Source organism: Oncorhynchus kisutch, linkage group LG2, assembly GCF_002021735.2.
Source record: "Oncorhynchus kisutch isolate 150728-3 linkage group LG2, Okis_V2, whole genome shotgun sequence".
Classification (NCBI taxonomy): Eukaryota; Metazoa; Chordata; class Actinopteri; order Salmoniformes; family Salmonidae; genus Oncorhynchus; species Oncorhynchus kisutch.
This window is the reverse complement of record NC_034175.2, coordinates 67,450,491-67,467,349: the sequence shown is the minus strand read 5'-3', so window position 1 is coordinate 67,467,349 and position 16,859 is coordinate 67,450,491. Positions and strand designations below refer to the sequence as shown.

Below are 16,859 nucleotides of genomic sequence, written 5' to 3'. Positions count from 1 at the left end.
TCTGTCCCGCTGCTGGATCCACTCTGAGTTGGATTGATCTGGTCTGCCTCTCCACAGGTGTGATGCCTGGCTTTATTACTCTTACCTGACTCTCCCCAGGCTCCACTCTGAGTTGGATTGATCTGGTCTGCCTCTCCACAGGTGTGATGCCTGGCTTTATTACTCTTACCTGACTCTCCCCAGGCTCCACTCTGAGTTGGATTGATCTGGTCTGCCTCTCCACAGGTGTGATGCCTGGCTTTATTACTCTTACCTGACTCTCCCCAGGCTACACTCTGGCTTTGATTGATCTAGTCTGTGGCTCTCCCCAGGACAGGCTCTGGGCTTGATTGATCTGGTCTGCCTCTCCATGGTTTTTGGCTCTGGGTCTTATTGCTCTTGTCTTGTATGTTTCCAGGGTTGGCGAAGCGTGTTGGAGCTCGTCTGCTGCTGGCGTCTACGTCTGAGGTGTACGGAGGTAACACACACACACACACCGTTTAACCAGCGTGGACATTTTATTACGACATCATCTTTCTTTCCCTGACTGACAACTGGTGTTCTGTGTACAGACAACTGGTGTTCTGTGTACAGACAACTGGTGTTCTGTGTACAGACAACTGGTGAGACAGTGTCTGCTGTTGTTGTGGCTAATTGAGGTTCAGCCACAGGTCAGCGGGATGTCTCTGGGGGAGGGAGGATAATGCGTCTGGGTTGGGCTGCTGTCCACTCCTGGCCGGATCAAGGTCCTCAGGGTCTCCAAGCTACCAGCTATCTCCATAAACACCCTGAATTCATACGCATGTACGCACCAATGAGCATACAGTACACGCACACACAAAGACAATGATCGCTTTAGTCAATCTTCCGATGCACTCTCTTTCTCACTCTATTTCCTTCTCCCTCTGTCTACCACCCGAAGTCGACTACGCGAGTGGCTGACATGAGCCCATTGCCTAGATAGTTTACTGCTAATTGCCAGAGCCTTCAGCCTGCCTCCTTTATTGATCTCTAGGCTTAGGTACGCTGCCAGACCCCTTTATTAATGATTTATGTGAAGCTAGAGGTGATAGGCTACCCTAGCGAGACAGACCTTTATCGCACCACTACAGTAGCCTCCTCTACTGGTGCCAAATGTTGACAGAAAGCCCTAACAGCAATGCTAGGCCTGGAAGACTGGGTGTTTCATGGAGTTATGACTGTGAATCCCCTCAAACCTTAGTTAAAGCTTGCCAACATGTCGCTTTCTTATGCAAATGAGCGTTGTTTTGTTTTCCTACAGTTCAGTAGTTTTAGCCACAGCAGTAACAGGAAAGAAGAAGCTGTTGTAGCGGTTATTGTTTGTTTGCGTGGTAATTCCTTTGTGACTGTCCTCAACTCTGCTCACCACGCCTCTAGATAAAGACAACAGTCCTCTAGATAAAGACAACAGTGCTCTGAGGAGCCAATAACAGCATTGCACGCATGCATGCGTTCGTGTGAGCCGTGAGCCTTCCCTGGGGTACCAGAGTTATAATAATGAATTATGATATCTAGCTGGAAAACATTAAGTTGTGAACTCTATACTGTAACTAGATCACATGCCGAGTGCTGCACAACAGTGAGTGACTAGCAAGGCTCCGGTCTCTCGTTGTTGTGTGCTTGTAAACAAACACTATGTGACTGGAGACTACCAGTACGCTTCAGTATGAAAAATGATGTGACAGGTGAAATGAAAAACACAGTCTCCTAACGTATTGCACAGTTTACGGCAGGTATTTACTTTAAAAGGTGGCTACAAATATTCATATCTATAAAATAGTTTTGATGGTATTGAAAAACCTTCCCGTGGCTATTTCCAAATTCCCCAGTATATGGTATATATGGTGTGTTGGGTTTTGTTGTAATGAGAAAGGTCAGCTGTGTACAGCACATGCTCCCCACAGTGTTGAACCTATGAACAGGCCAGCTGTAGGGCTGCTGTCAAAGCCAGAGAGCACAACACACTCGACTACGCCCACTTAACTTTGTGTATGTACAGTAGAAGTCGGAAGTTGACATACGCTTAGGTTGGACTCATTTAAACTCGTTTTTCAACCACTCCACAAATTTCTTGTTAACAAACTATAGTTTTGGCAGGTCGGTTAAGACATCTACTTTGTGCATGACACAAGTCATTTTTCCAACAACCGACAGATTATTTCACTTATAATTCACTGTATCACAATTCCAGTGTATCAGGAGTTTACAAACACTAAGTTGACTGTGCCTTTAAACAGCTTGGGGAAAAAAAAAAAATTGTCATGGCTTTAGAAGCTTCTGATAGGCTCATTGACACCATTTGAGTCAATTGGAGGTGTACCTGTGGATGTATTTCAAGGCCTACCTTCAAACTCAGTGTGTCTTTGCTTGACATCATGGGAAAATCTAAAGAAATCAGCCAACACCTCAAATTGTAGACCTCCACAAGTCTGGTTCATCCTTGGGAGCAATTTCCAAATGCCTGAAGGTACCACGCTCATCTGTACAAACAATTGTACGCAAGTATAAACACCATGGGACCACGCAGCCATCATACCGCTCAGGAAGGAGAGGCATTCTTTCTCCTGAAGATGAACGTACTTTGGTGTGAAAAGTGCAAATCAATCCCAGAACAACAGCAAAGGACCTTATGAAGATGCTGGAGGAAACGGGTACAAAAGTATCTATATCCACTGTAAAACGAGTCCTATATCGACACAACCTGAAAAGCTGCTCAGCAAGGAAGAAGCCACTGCTCCAAAACCGCCATAAAAAAGCCAGACTACGGTTTGCAACTGCACATGGGGACTAAGATCGTACTTTTTGGAGAATTGTCCTCTGGTCTGATGAAACAAAAATAGAACTGTTTGGCCATAATGACCATTATGTTCGGAGGAAAAAGGGGGAGGCTTGCAAGCCGAGGAACATCATCCCAACCGCGAAGCACGGGCGTGGCAGCATCATGTTGTGGGGGTGCTTTGCTGCAGGACGGACTGGTGCACTTCACAAAATAGATGGGATCATGAGGTAGGAAAATTATGTGAATATATTGAAGCAACATCTCAAGACATCAGTCAGGAAGTGAAAGCTTGGTCGCAGATGGGTCTTCCAAATGGACAATGACCCCAAGCATACTTCCAAAGTTGTGGCAAAATGGCCTAAGGACAACAAAGTCAAAGTATTGAAGTGGCCATCACAAAGCCCTGACCTCAATTCTTTAGAAAATATGTGGGCAGAACTGAAAAGTGTGTGCGAGCAAGGAGGCCTACAAACCTGACTCAGTTACACTAGCTCTGTCAGGAGGAATGGGCCAAAATTCACCCAACTTATTGTGGGAAGCTTGTGGAAGGCTACCCGAAAGGTTTGACAGAAGTTAAACTATTTAAATGCAATGCTACCAAATAATAATTGAGTGTATGTAAACTTCTGACCCACTGAGAATGTGATGAAAGAAGTAAAAGCTGAAAGAAATCCTTCTCTCTACTATTATACTGACATTTTACATTCTTAAAATAAAGTGGTGATCCTAACTGACCTAAGACAGGGACATTTTATTAGGGTTAAATGTCAGTAATTGTGAAAAACTGAGTTTAAATGTACTTGGTTAAGGTGTATGTAAACTTCTGACTTCAACTGTATATATGCTTGCGTACGTGTGAGTGTGTGCAACTTCTCACAAGATAACTTTTCCCTAAGCGTGGATACATTTGAGCTTGTTGCAAGAATTATTTATTTATTTTTCATCCTGAACAATGACTACTAATGGGAGGATTGTGTTTAAGTGGATTTGACATCATAAATAACAGGTGACTGTATTCCTGGTGACTTACACCTGTATTTATGTCTGTCCCCCCCAGACCCAGAAGTGCACCCCCAGAATGAGGAGTACTGGGGTCATGTGAACCCCATCGGCCCCCGGGCCTGCTACGACGAGGGCAAACGTGTTGCTGAGACAATGTGCTACGCCTACATGAAGCAGGTACGGGAGACACTCCCACTTCTGAGTATGATCTGTGTGCTATAACAAATATATGTAGTGCAGAACTATGAGGAGGTAGACTGGCACTGGTAGCTAAGTATTATAGGTTGTGTGTGTGTAATAGAAGACTAGATCTATGAAATAGCCTTGTGTAATATTCCATCACTTTGCTGGGATGAATTGAACTAATATACTTTTCATAACAGTTCTGGCTTTCTTACTCTCTTTTCCTCGCTCTTTTTTTTTCAATTTTTTTCTCTTGATGTTATCCTACGGCTGGTATGACTGTAGTGTTCTAATTGATGTGTTATCCTACGGCTGGTATGACTGTAGTGTTCTAATTGATGTTATCCTACAGCTGGTATGACTGTAGTGTTCTAATTGATATTATCCTTCGGCTGGTATGACTGTAGTGTTCTAATTGATGTCATCCTACGGCTGGTATGACTGTAGAGTTCTAATTGATGTTATCCTACGGCTGGTATGACTGTAGTGTTCTAATTGATGTTATCCTACGGCTGGTATGACTGTAGTGTTCTAATTGATGTTATCCTACGGCTGGTATGACTGTAGTGTTCTAATTGATGTTATCCTACGGCTGGTATGACTGTAGTGTTCTAATTGATGTTATACTATGGCTGGTATGACTGTAGTGTTCTAATTGATGTTATCCTACAGCTGATATTACTGTAGTGTTCTAATTGATGTGTTATCCTACGGCTGGTATTACTGTAGTGTTCTAATTGATGTTATCCTTCGGCTGGTATGACTCTAGTGTTCTAATAGATGTTATCCTACGGCTGGTATGACTGTAGTGTTCTAATTGATGTTATCCTACGGCTGGTATGACTGTAGTGTTCTAATTTATGTTATCCTACGGCTGGTATGACTGTAGTGTTCTAATAGATGTTATCCTATGGCTGGTATTACTGTAGTGTTCTAATTGATGTGTTATCCTACGGCTGGTATGACTGTAGTGTTCTAATTGATGTGTTATCCTACGGCTGGTATGACTGTAGTGTTCTAATTGATGTGTTATCCTACGGCTGGTATGACTAGTGTTCTAATTGATGTGTTATCCTACGGCTGGTATGACTAGTGTTCTAATTGATGTGTTATCCTACGGCTGGTATGACTAGTGTTCTAATTGATGTGTTTTCCTTCGGCTGGTATGACTAGTGTTCTAATTGGTGTGTTATCCTTCGGCTGGTATGACTCTAGTGTTCTAATAGATGTTATCCTACGGCTGGTATGACTGTAGTGTTCTAATTGATGTGTTATCCTATGGCTGGTATGACTGTAGTGTTCTGATTGATGTTATCCTACGGCTGGTATGACTGTAGTGTTCTAATTGATGTTATCCTACGGCTGGTATTACTGTAGTGTTCTAATTGATGTTATCCTACGGCTGGTATTACTGTAGTGTTCTAATTGATGATATCCTACGGCTGGTATTACTGTAGTGTTCTAATTGATGTTATACTATGGCTGGTATGACTGTAGTGTTCTAATTGATGTTATCCTACAGCTGATATTACTGTAGTGTTCTAATTGATGTGTTATCCTACGGCTGGTATTACTGTAGTGTTCTAATTGATGTTATCCTTCGGCTGGTATGACTCTAGTGTTCTAATAGATGTTATCCTACGGCTGGTATGACTGTAGTGTTCTAATTGATGTTATCCTACGGCTGGTATGACTGTAGTGTTCTAATTTATGTTATCCTACGGCTGGTATGACTGTAGTGTTCTAATAGATGTTATCCTATGGCTGGTATTACTGTAGTGTTCTAATTGATGTGTTATCCTACGGCTGGTATGACTGTAGTGTTCTAATTGATGTGTTATCCTACGGCTGGTATGACTGTAGTGTTCTAATTGATGTGTTATCCTACGGCTGGTATGACTAGTGTTCTAATTGATGTGTTATCCTACGGCTGGTATGACTAGTGTTCTAATTGATGTGTTATCCTACGGCTGGTATGACTAGTGTTCTAATTGATGTGTTTTCCTTCGGCTGGTATGACTAGTGTTCTAATTGATGTGTTATCCTTCGGCTGGTATGACTCTAGTGTTCTAATAGATGTTATCCTACGGCTGGTATGACTGTAGTGTTCTAATTGATGTGTTATCCTATGGCTGGTATGACTGTAGTGTTCTGATTGATGTTATCCTACGGCTGGTATGACTGTAGTGTTCTAATTGATGTTATCCTACGGCTGGTATTACTGTAGTGTTCTAATTGATGTTATCCTACGGCTGGTATTACTGTAGTGTTCTAATTGATGTTATCCTACGGCTGGTATTACTGTAGTGTTCTAATTGATGTTATCCTATGGCTGGTATGACTGTAGTGTTCTAATTGATGTGTTATCCTACGGCTGGTATGACTAGTGTTCTAATTGATGTGTTATCCTACGGCTGGTATGACTGTAGTGTTCTAATTGATGTGTTATCCTACGGCTGGTATGACTAGTGTTCTAATTGATGTGTTATCCTACGGCTGGTATGACTAGTGTTCTAATTGATGTGTTATCCTACGGCTGGTATGACTAGTGTTCTAATTGATGTGTTATCCTACGGCTGGTATGACTAGTGTTCTAATTGATGTGTTATCCTACGGCTGGTATGACTAGTGTTCTAATTGATGTGTTATCCTACGGCTGGTATGACTAGTGTTCTAATTGATGTGTTATCCTACGGCTGGTATGACTAGTGTTCTAATTGATGTGTTATCCTACGGCTGGTATGACTAGTGTTCTAATTGATGTGTTATCCTACGGCTGGTATGACTAGTGTTCTAATTGATGTTATCCTTCGGCTGGTATGACTGTAGTGTTCTAATTGATGTTATCCTACGGCTGGTATTACTGTAGTGTTCTAATTGATGTTATCCTACGGCTGGTATTACTGTAGTGTTCTAATTGATGTTATCCTACGGCTGATATGACTGTAGTGTTCTAATTGATGTTATCCTACGGCTGGTATGACTAGTGTTCTAATTGATGTGTTATCCTACGGCTGGTATGACTAGTGTTCTAATTGATGTTATCCTTCGGCTGGTATGACTGTAGTGTTCTAATTGATGTTATCCTACGGCTGGTATGACTGTAGTGTTCTAATTGATGTTATCCTATGGCTGGTATTACTGTAGTGTTCTAATTGATGTGTTATCCTACGGCTGGTATGACTGTAGTGTTCTAATTGATGTGTTATCCTACGGCTGGTATGACTAGTGTTCTAATTGATGTGTTATCCTACGGCTGGTATGACTAGTGTTCTAATTGATGTGTTATCCTACGGCTGGTATGACTAGTGTTCTAATTGATGTGTTATCCTACGGCTGGTATGACTAGTGTTCTAATTGATGTGTTATCCTACGGCTGGTATGACTAGTGTTCTAATTGATGTGTTATCCTATGGCTGGTATGACTGTAGTGTTCTAATTGATGTGTTATCCTACGGCTGGTATGACTAGTGTTCTAATTGATGTGTTATCCTATGGCTGGTATGACTGTAGTGTTCTAATTGATGTGTTATCCTACGGCTGGTATGACTAGTGTTCTAATTGATGTGTTATCCTACGGCTGGTATGACTAGTGTTCTAATTGATGTGTTTTCCTTCGGCTGGTATGACTAGTGTTCTAATTGATGTGTTATCCTACGGCTGGTATGACTAGTGTTCTAATTGATGTGTTATCCTACGGCTGGTATGACTAGTGTTCTAATTGATGTGTTATCCTACGGCTGGTATGACTGTAGTGTTCTAATTGATGTGTTATCCTACGGCTGGTTTGACTAGTGTTCTAATTGATGTGTTTTCCTTCGGCTGGTATGACTAGTGTTCTAATTGATGTGTTTAACTTCGGCTGGTATGACTGCACAGAGGAGAATATATCAAACCTGTAACACCTCTGTCATTGTGCCTGGATGTGACACACACACGCACGCACATATACACACACACACACACAGTCCCACACACACATGTTCACATGCACACAAGTGGACACACACAAACCTACACTGAACAACTGCTGTCCAGACTTCTACTGTGGTTTCTCATGACAGAGTGGGCAGTAAACCCAGGTACGTCTAGAGAAAGATAACATCCACCCAGGCTATGAAATTGGTATTTCTATGTTTATTACCCAGGCTGTGAAATGTATGGATATTCGTATATGCATTTTAACGACCCTTCAGAGCACTCGGCTGTGATTGAATTGCGATTGGAGTGTATTATTGTACTGTTCTTTGAGCTGACAAACTGGCAGAAGGCAATCATTTTCTGTTATTTCCTTTTCCCCCCCAGACAAAGTTCTGTCTTTGCATGACCATTACATTTCTGATTGCCATTTAGATGGGTGGTTTGCTTCACTGTGTAGGATTTAATTTGGAGTTCCCTGCGGAGCTGAAGTGTGGCATAGAGCACTGTATCTGAAGAGCTGGACAAATCAAGGGGAAAAATATTAATAAAGCCAATCAAAATGATTTTTACATCAGCAGATGTCACAAAGTGCTATACAGAAACCCAGCCTAAAACCCCAAACGGAGGGCAATGCAGATGTCACAAAGTGCTATACAGAAACCCAGCCTAAAACCCCAAACGGAGGGCAATGCAGATGTCACAAAGTGCTATACAGAAACCCAGCCTAAAACCCCAAACGGAGGGCAATGCAGATGTCACAAAGTGCTATACAGAAACCCAGCCTAAAACCCCAAACGGAGGGCAATGCAGATGTCACAAAGTGCTATACAGAAACCCAGCCTAAAACCCCAAACGGAGGGCAATGCAGATGTCACAAAGTGCTATACAGAAACCCAGCCTAAAACCCCAAACGGAGGGCAATGCAGATGTCACAAAGTGCTATACAGAAACCCAGCCTAAAACCCCAAACGGAGGGCAATGCAGATGTCACAAAGTGCTATACAGAAACCCAGCCTAAAACCCCAAACGGAGGGCAATGCAGATGTCACAAAGTGCTATACAGAAACCCAGCCTAAAACCCCAAACGGAGGGCAATGCAGATGTCACAAAGTGCTATACAGAAACCCAGCCTAAAACCCCAAACGGAGGGCAATGCAGATGTCACAAAGTGCTATACAGAAACCCAGCCTAAAACCCCAAACGGAGGGCAATGCAGATGTCACAAAGTGCTATACAGAAACCCAGCCTAAAACCCCAAACGGAGGGCAATGCAGATGTCACAAAGTGCTATACAGAAACCCAGCCTAAAACCCCAAACGGAGGGCAATGCAGATGTCACAAAGTGCTATACAGAAACCCAGCCTAAAACCCCAAACGGAGGGCAATGCAGATGTCACAAAGTGCTATACAGAAACCCAGCCTAAAACCCCAAACGGAGGGCAATGCAGATGTCACAAAGTGCTATACAGAAACCCAGCCTAAAACCCCAAACGGAGGGCAATGCAGATGTCACAAAGTGCTATACAGAAACCCAGCCTAAAACCCCAAACGGAGGGCAATGCAGATGCCGAAGCTGTATTGGTGTAGAAACACTGTAGGAACTATACTGTAGGATGAGAAGGCTGTAATGCCATCGTCCTCCTCTACACTCCTCTCTGAATGCTACTGCTCTCTTCCATTTCCTAGTCCTCCTCCCTCTGTGATTGTCAGATCTGTGATTGACAGATCGCTCGGTCTCATCTCTCTGTCTCATCTGTTTGGACCCGGGAACATCTCAAGCCTGTATCAAAGATCAATCAGAAATGTCTCAAATGTTGCAATAAAACAGTAAGGGAATGGAATGGTGACAACTGCTGTAGTATGATATGGATTTATCAAATATTATTTTTAACTTGCAAAAATGTTCAATGTGGAAACAAAGCGCTCTCAACTGGCGGGAGAGCAAACACGTGGAGACACGTGACAGTGCGTCTTCGCCACAGTGTGGGATTGTGTGAGATGTATGCTGACTGTGGTCAGTTGCTCAGTTCTGTCTTGGTGACTTGACACAAATGCAGTGTTTCCCTTATATGCATTTAGCAGCGGCTCAAATGTTTTCAGTGTAAACTTACATGACTAAAACCAGATATAAAGTATGTAGAAAGGATAATGGAGTATTTAAAGAAACTAAAATGTATATAAGATCACCTTCAAGAACTAACAATCACCAAATAAAAACTAAACAGTCGGGGAGAATCAAAAATGTCCAAAAATGTCATGATTTATTCTAGATAGATCATGTGTTATTCTAGATAGATCATGTTTTATTGTAGATAGACAGATCAATGGATTATTGTCACGCAGAGCTTAATCTTACATTAAAATCTCCCTACCATCATATCTAAGCCAATACAGTGCATTAGGAAAGTATTCAGACCCCTTGACTTTTTCCATATTTTGTTACCTTTACAGCCTTATTCTAAAATGGATTAAATAAAACATTTTAGACCACTGCGCCACTCGGGAGGCCGAAGGCACTGCATCGCAGATTCTGGGTTCGAGTCCTGGGTTCGAGTCCAGCCAGCCGCGACCGGGAGACCCCATGGGGCGGTGCACAATTGGCCCAGCATCGTCCGAGTTAGGGGAGGGTTTGTCCGGCAGGGATGTCATTGTCCCATCGCGCGCTAGCAACTCCTGTGGCGGGCTGGGCGCCGTGCATGCTGACACAGTCACCAGGTCTACTGTGTTTCCTCCAACACATTGATGTGGCTGGCTTCTGGGTTAAGCGGGCATTGTGTCAAGAAGCATTGCGGCTTGGTTGGGTTGTGATTCGGAGGACGCACGGCTCTCGACCTTCGCCCCTCCCGAGTCCGTACAGGAGTTGCAGCGATGAGACAAGACTGTGACTACCAATTGGAAACCATGAAATTGGGGAGAAAAAGGGCAAATAAAATAAACATATTCCTACACACAATACCCCATAATGACAGGAAGAACTTTAAAAAACAAACAACATTTTTGCAAGTTTAGAAAAAAATAACATACCTTATTTACATAACTATTCAGACCCTTTGCTATGAGACTCAAAATTGAGCTTAAGTGCATTCTGTTTCCATTGATCATCCTTGAGATGTTTCTACAACTTGATTGGAGTTCACTGAGCAAAATCCAAGCCAATGTTGTCGAAGGAATTGTCTGTAGAGCTCCGAGTCAGGATTGTGTCGAGACATATATATGGGGAAGGGTACCAAAAAGGTCTGCAGCATTGAAGGTCCCCAAAACCTTAAATGGAAGAAGTTTGGATCCACCTAGGGCCTTGGTCAGGGAGGTGACCAAGAACCCGATGGTCACTCTGACAGAGCTCTAGAGTTCCTCTGTGGATATGGTTTTACTTCTGGAAGGTTCTCCCATCTCTGCAGCACTCCAACAATTAGGCTTTTATGGTAGAGTGGCAAGATGGAAGCCCCTCCTCAGTAAAAGGCACATGACAGCCCGCTTGGAGTGTGCCAAAAGGCACCAAAAGACTCTCAGACCATGAGAAACAAGATTATCTGGTCTGATGAAGCTAAGATTGAACTATTTGGCCTGAATGCCATGCACCACGACTGGAGGAACCAAGGCGCAATCCCTACGGTGAAGCATGGTTGTGGCAGCATCATGCTGTGGGGATGTTTTTCAGCAGCAAGGACTGGATGACTAGTCAGGATCGAGAGAAAGATGAGTGAAGCAAAGTACAGAGATCCTTGATGAAAACCTGTTCCAGAGTGCTCAAGACCTCAGACTGGGGTGTCCTTCCAACAGGACAACGACCCTAAGCACACAGCCAAGACAATGCAGGAGTGGCTTCGGGACAAGTCTCTGAATGTCCTTGAGTGGCCCAGCCAGAGCCTGGAATTGAACCAGATCAAACATCTCTGGAGAGACCTGAAAATAGTTGTGCAGCAACGCTCCCATCCAACCTGACAGAACTTGAGAGGATCTGGAGAGAAGAATGGGAGAAACTCCCCAAATACAGGTGTGCCAAGCTTGTAGCGTCATACCCAAGAAGACCTGAGGCTGGAATCGCTGCCAAAAGTGCTTCAGCAAAGTACTGAGTAAAGAGTCTGAATGTTTATGTAAATGTAATATTTCAGTCGTGTGCAAAAATGTCTGAACCTGTTTTTTCTTGTCATTATGGGGTATTACTATTTTGTGTAGATTGCCAAGGAAAAAAATCTAATCCATTTTAGAATAAGGCTGTAATATAACAAATTGCGAAAAAAGTCAAGGGGTCTGAATACCTTCCGAATGCACTGCATGACACCAATGTCGATGAAAATTCACAAATCACCTTGATTGGAGATACACGTCACACTCTGCTTCTCATCCAGAGCCATCCGGCTATTACGGAGAACCACACCAGATTTTGAACAGGGTCGTTAGCATTAGGAAAAAATACTGTTTCTTGCCCCGACCTAGCTCTAATATTTAGGCTTTGGATGTGAACGAGACTACAGCGTCCATAACGTGACCATTAGACTTTATAACCGAATACATTTGTAGGGACAGGTTTTATAACAGTTTTTATAAATGGTATAATGTTTTTCTCTCACCTGCCAATAGAGAACCAACGAGGTGCTGACATTTTTCAGCTGAATATCAGAGTTATATGTAAAACCAGGCTCAGCAACACAGTTGCTCAGCAACTCAATAACACATCTGGCTGCCTGCACAAACCATAAGAAGTGTTTTTAGAACACAGCTAGGCTACTGTAGCTATATTTTGGTATTCAAGCTGAGGTTAATCAGTAAATGCATACAGATAATTGTCCGACATTTAAAAAACGGGTTGTTTGTTATTTGTGAGCTGTTTCTGGTCTGATAATCCAGTGAATGTGGTTATGTTATGATTAACTAGGTAGCTACGTATTGATATATTAGTCAGAAAGCTAAAGTTGGCCAAGTAGCTAACCAACATGCAAGGAAAGAAAGCTATATTTTGCCAAGGAAGGCTTTTCATATATGTCTGAAGTCATCTATGTAAACTGCTGACCTAGACGTGTGTGTGTGTGTGTGTGTGTGTGTGTGTGTGTGTGTGTGTGTGTGTGTAATCACAGCACAAACAAATATGCTCAAATAAGCTAGCGAATGTTCTTGACTGCTATGATAGCCAGTTTGCTAGATGGCTAGGTAACCTTAGCTGACTTCACAGTCTTACGTTGGATCGCTAACATTAGCTTGCTTATCCAAAGTCCAGCAACTAGCCTCTGTGGTTAGCTAACACCAGTCAACTGAAAAACGAACAAGGAAAGAAAGTAACTACCTATATTTGGTTATGGAAGGTTTTTACACAAATTACTTCAGCCATTAGCAGGCTAGCTAGCTAGAACCAGACAACAACATTTGACCTTGACAGAGAAGCTAGCTAACATTAGCTATTTCTCCACAAAACGTAGCTAGCTACGTCGGTTCAAAACCAACCCCAAACTTTGTGAAAATTGTCACGCTGCTACCTTTTCAATGTATGCAATGGGCTTTTGCAACACTAGCTAGCTAGTTACTAAATAGTCCAAGCTACGGTAATTTCCCTCAATCGTTTCTAACATACATAATAAATTCCAGTACACTCTTTCTCCTGTCTTCAAGACATTTTAATCCAATTGTGTGCTGACCAACAGTTCCAAACTAACAGCCATTTGACCATCTTGATAGTATTTACAGCTCCGATCTTGATGCCGAACTAGCCCATGTGTTGGATATTTGTCAATATCGCGGCTGGGGGGAGGGGGACATACTGCTCACCCCGGACCAGGACCTAATCCCCTAGTTTCAGAATATAAAAAGTTGGCCTAAAAGAGGCCGACATACAGGCACCCTGACAAAACTATGTCGACTAGTACATAAACTGCTCCTTCCCTCCGTTCCGTTGGGGAACGTACAATCACTGGAGAACAAACTGGACGAGCTCTGTTCAAGACTATCCTATCAACAGGACCTGAAAAAACGGTAATATCCTATGTTTCTCAGAGTCGTTGCTGAAAAAGGACATGGATAGTATTAGAGGTCGACCGACTATGATTTTTTCAACGTCGATACTGATTATTGGAGGACCAAAAAAAGCAGATACAGATTAATTGGCCGATTTTTAAATATGTATTTGTAATAATGACAATTACAACAGTACTGAATGAACAATGAACACTTTTATTTTAACTTAATTCAGTACTGTTCAGTACAGTACTGTTCATTCAGTACTGTTGTAATTGTCATTATTACAAATACATATTTAAACAATACATAAAATCAATTTAATCTCAAATAAATAATGAAACATGCTCAATTTAGTTTAAATAATGCAAAAACAAAGTGTTGGAGAAGAACGTTTAAGTTCCTTGTTCAGAACATGAGAACATATGAAAGCTGGTGGTTCCTTTTAACATGAGTCGTCAATATTCCCAGGTAAGAAGTTTTAGGTTGTAGTTATTATAGGACCATTTCTCTCTATACCATTTTTATTTCATATACCTTTTACTATTGGATGTTCTAATAGGTACTTTAGTATTGCCAGCCTAATCTCGGGAGTTGATAGACTTTAAGTCATAAACAGTGCAATGCTTGAAGCATTGTGCGAAGAGCATTTGGCAAATGTAGTAAAGTGCTGTTTGAATGAATGCTTATGAGCCTACTGCTGCCTACTACCACCGCACAGACTGCTCTATCAAATCATAGACTTAATTATGATATAATAACACACAGAAATACGAGCCTTAGGTCATTAATATGGTCAAATCTGGAAACTATCACCTCGAAAACAAAACGTTTATTCTTTCAGTGAAATACGGAACTGTTCCGTATTTTATCTAACGGGTGGCAACCCTAAGTCTAAATATTGCTGTTACATTGCACAACCTTCAATGTTATGTCACTATTACGTAAAATTCTGGCAAATTAGTTTGCAACAAGCCAGGCGGCCCAAACTGTTGCATATACCCTGACTCTGCGTGTTTCACTACAATTTCACTAGTTAAAATAAATTAATGTTAGCAGGCAATATTAACTAAGTATGCAGGTTTAAAAAGATATACTTGTGTATTGATTTTAAGAAAGGTGTTGATGTTTATGGTTAGGTACACATTGGTGCAACGACAGTGCTTTTTTCACAAATGCGCTTGTTAAATCCCCCGTTGGCAAAGTAGGCTGTGATTCAATGATAAAAAGGCACTGTATCAAATACACTGCTCAAAAAAATTAAGGGAACACTAAAATAACATCCTAGATCTGAATGAATGAAATATTCTTAATAAATACTTTTTTCTTTACATAGTTGAATGTTCTGACAACAAAATCACACAAAAATGATCAATGGAAATCAAATTTATCAACCCATGGAGGTCTGGATTTGGAGTCACACTCAAAATTAAAGTGGAAAACCACACTACAGGCTGATCCAACTTTGATGTAATCTCCTTAAAACAAGTCAAAATGAGGCTCAGTAGTGTGTGTGGCCTCCACGTGCCTGTATGACCTCCCTACAATGCCTGGGCATGCTCCCGATGAGGTGGCGGATGGTCTCCTGAGGGATCTCCTCCCAGACCTGGACTAAAGCATCCGCCAACTCCTGGACAGTCTGTGGTGCAACGTGGCATTGGTGGATGGAGCGAGACATGATGTCCCAGATGTGCTCATGGATTCAGGTCTGGGGAACGGGCGGGCCAGTCCATAGCATCAATGCCTTCCTCTTGCAGGAACTGCTGACACACTCCAGCCACATGAGGTCTAGCATTGTCTTGCATTAGGAGGAACCCAGGGCCAACCGCACCAGCATATGGTCTCACAAGGGGTCTGAGGATCTAATCTCGGTACCTAATGGCAGTCAGGCTACCTCGAGCACATGGAGGGCTGTGCGGCCCCCCAAAGAAATGCCACCCCACACCATGACTGACCCACCGCCAAACCGGTCATGCTGGAAGATGTTGCAGGCAGCAGAACGTTCTCCACCGCGTCTCCAGACTCTGTCACGTCGGTCACATGTGCTCAGTGTGAACCTGCTTTCATCTGTGAAGAGCACAGGGCGCCAGTGGCAACGTCCTGCACGGTGTTGGGCTGTAAGCACAACCCCCACCTGTGGACGTCGGGCCCTCATACCACCCTCATGGAGTCTGCAGGTCACCACCTGCAGAACCACTCCTTTATTGGGGGTGTCTTGCTAATTGCCTATAATTTCCACCTGTTGTCTATTCCATTTGCACAACGGCATGTGAAATTTATTGTCAATCAGTGTTGCTTCCTAAGTGGACAGTTTGATTTCACAGAAGTGTGATTGACTTGGAGTTACATTGTGTTGTTTAAGTGTTCCCTTTATTTTTTTTTGTTGCAGTGTATATGCAACGCAGGACAAGGTAGATAAACTAGTAATATCATCAACCATGTGTAGTTAACTGGTGATTATGTTAAGATTGATTGTTTTTTATAAGATACGTTAAATACTAGCTAGCACCTTACCTTGGGTCCTTGCTGCACTCACATAACAGGTAGTCAGTCTGCCACGCAGTCTCCTCGTGGAGTGCAATGTAATCAGCCATGATCGGTGTCCAAAAATGGCAATTACCGATTGTTATGAAAACTTGAAATCGGCCCTAATTAATCGGCCATTCTGATTAATCGGTCGACCTCTACATAGTGTTAATGTACACTATATATACAAATGTTTGTGTTTCAGCATGACAATTCCCTCATGCACAAAGCAAGATCCATACAGAAATGGTTTGTCGGGATCGTAAGCAATATTTCAACATCAAGTGAAAAGCCTTCCCAGAAGAGTGGAGGCTATTATAGCAGCAAAGGGGGAACCAACTCCATATTAATGCCCGTGATTTTGGAATGAGATGTTGTCCTTATACTTTTGGTCATGTAGTGTAGCTGTTTTTTCTATGGATCGTCAGGACAGAGCACCAGCGTCGGGTAAAGCTCAAGGTGTGAGGTGTGTGTCTCTTTGTTAACAGCTGGTGCTCGATCT

The 16,859-nt window shown here is 42.5% G+C and overlaps 1 protein-coding gene across 2 annotated transcripts in view; it reads left to right on the top strand.

The window, feature by feature from the left end:
- The window catches only part of uxs1 (UDP-glucuronate decarboxylase 1), a 118,663-nt gene that overhangs the window by 40,638 nt on the left and 61,166 nt on the right, over positions 1-16,859 (top strand). For both annotated transcript variants that reach the window (XM_020460918.2, XM_031800319.1), the window contains exons 8-9: positions 398-457; positions 3,837-3,958. In XM_020460918.2, coding sequence (XP_020316507.2) covers positions 398-457; positions 3,837-3,958 — 182 coding nt within the window. The remainder of the gene's footprint in view (positions 1-397; positions 458-3,836; positions 3,959-16,859) is intronic.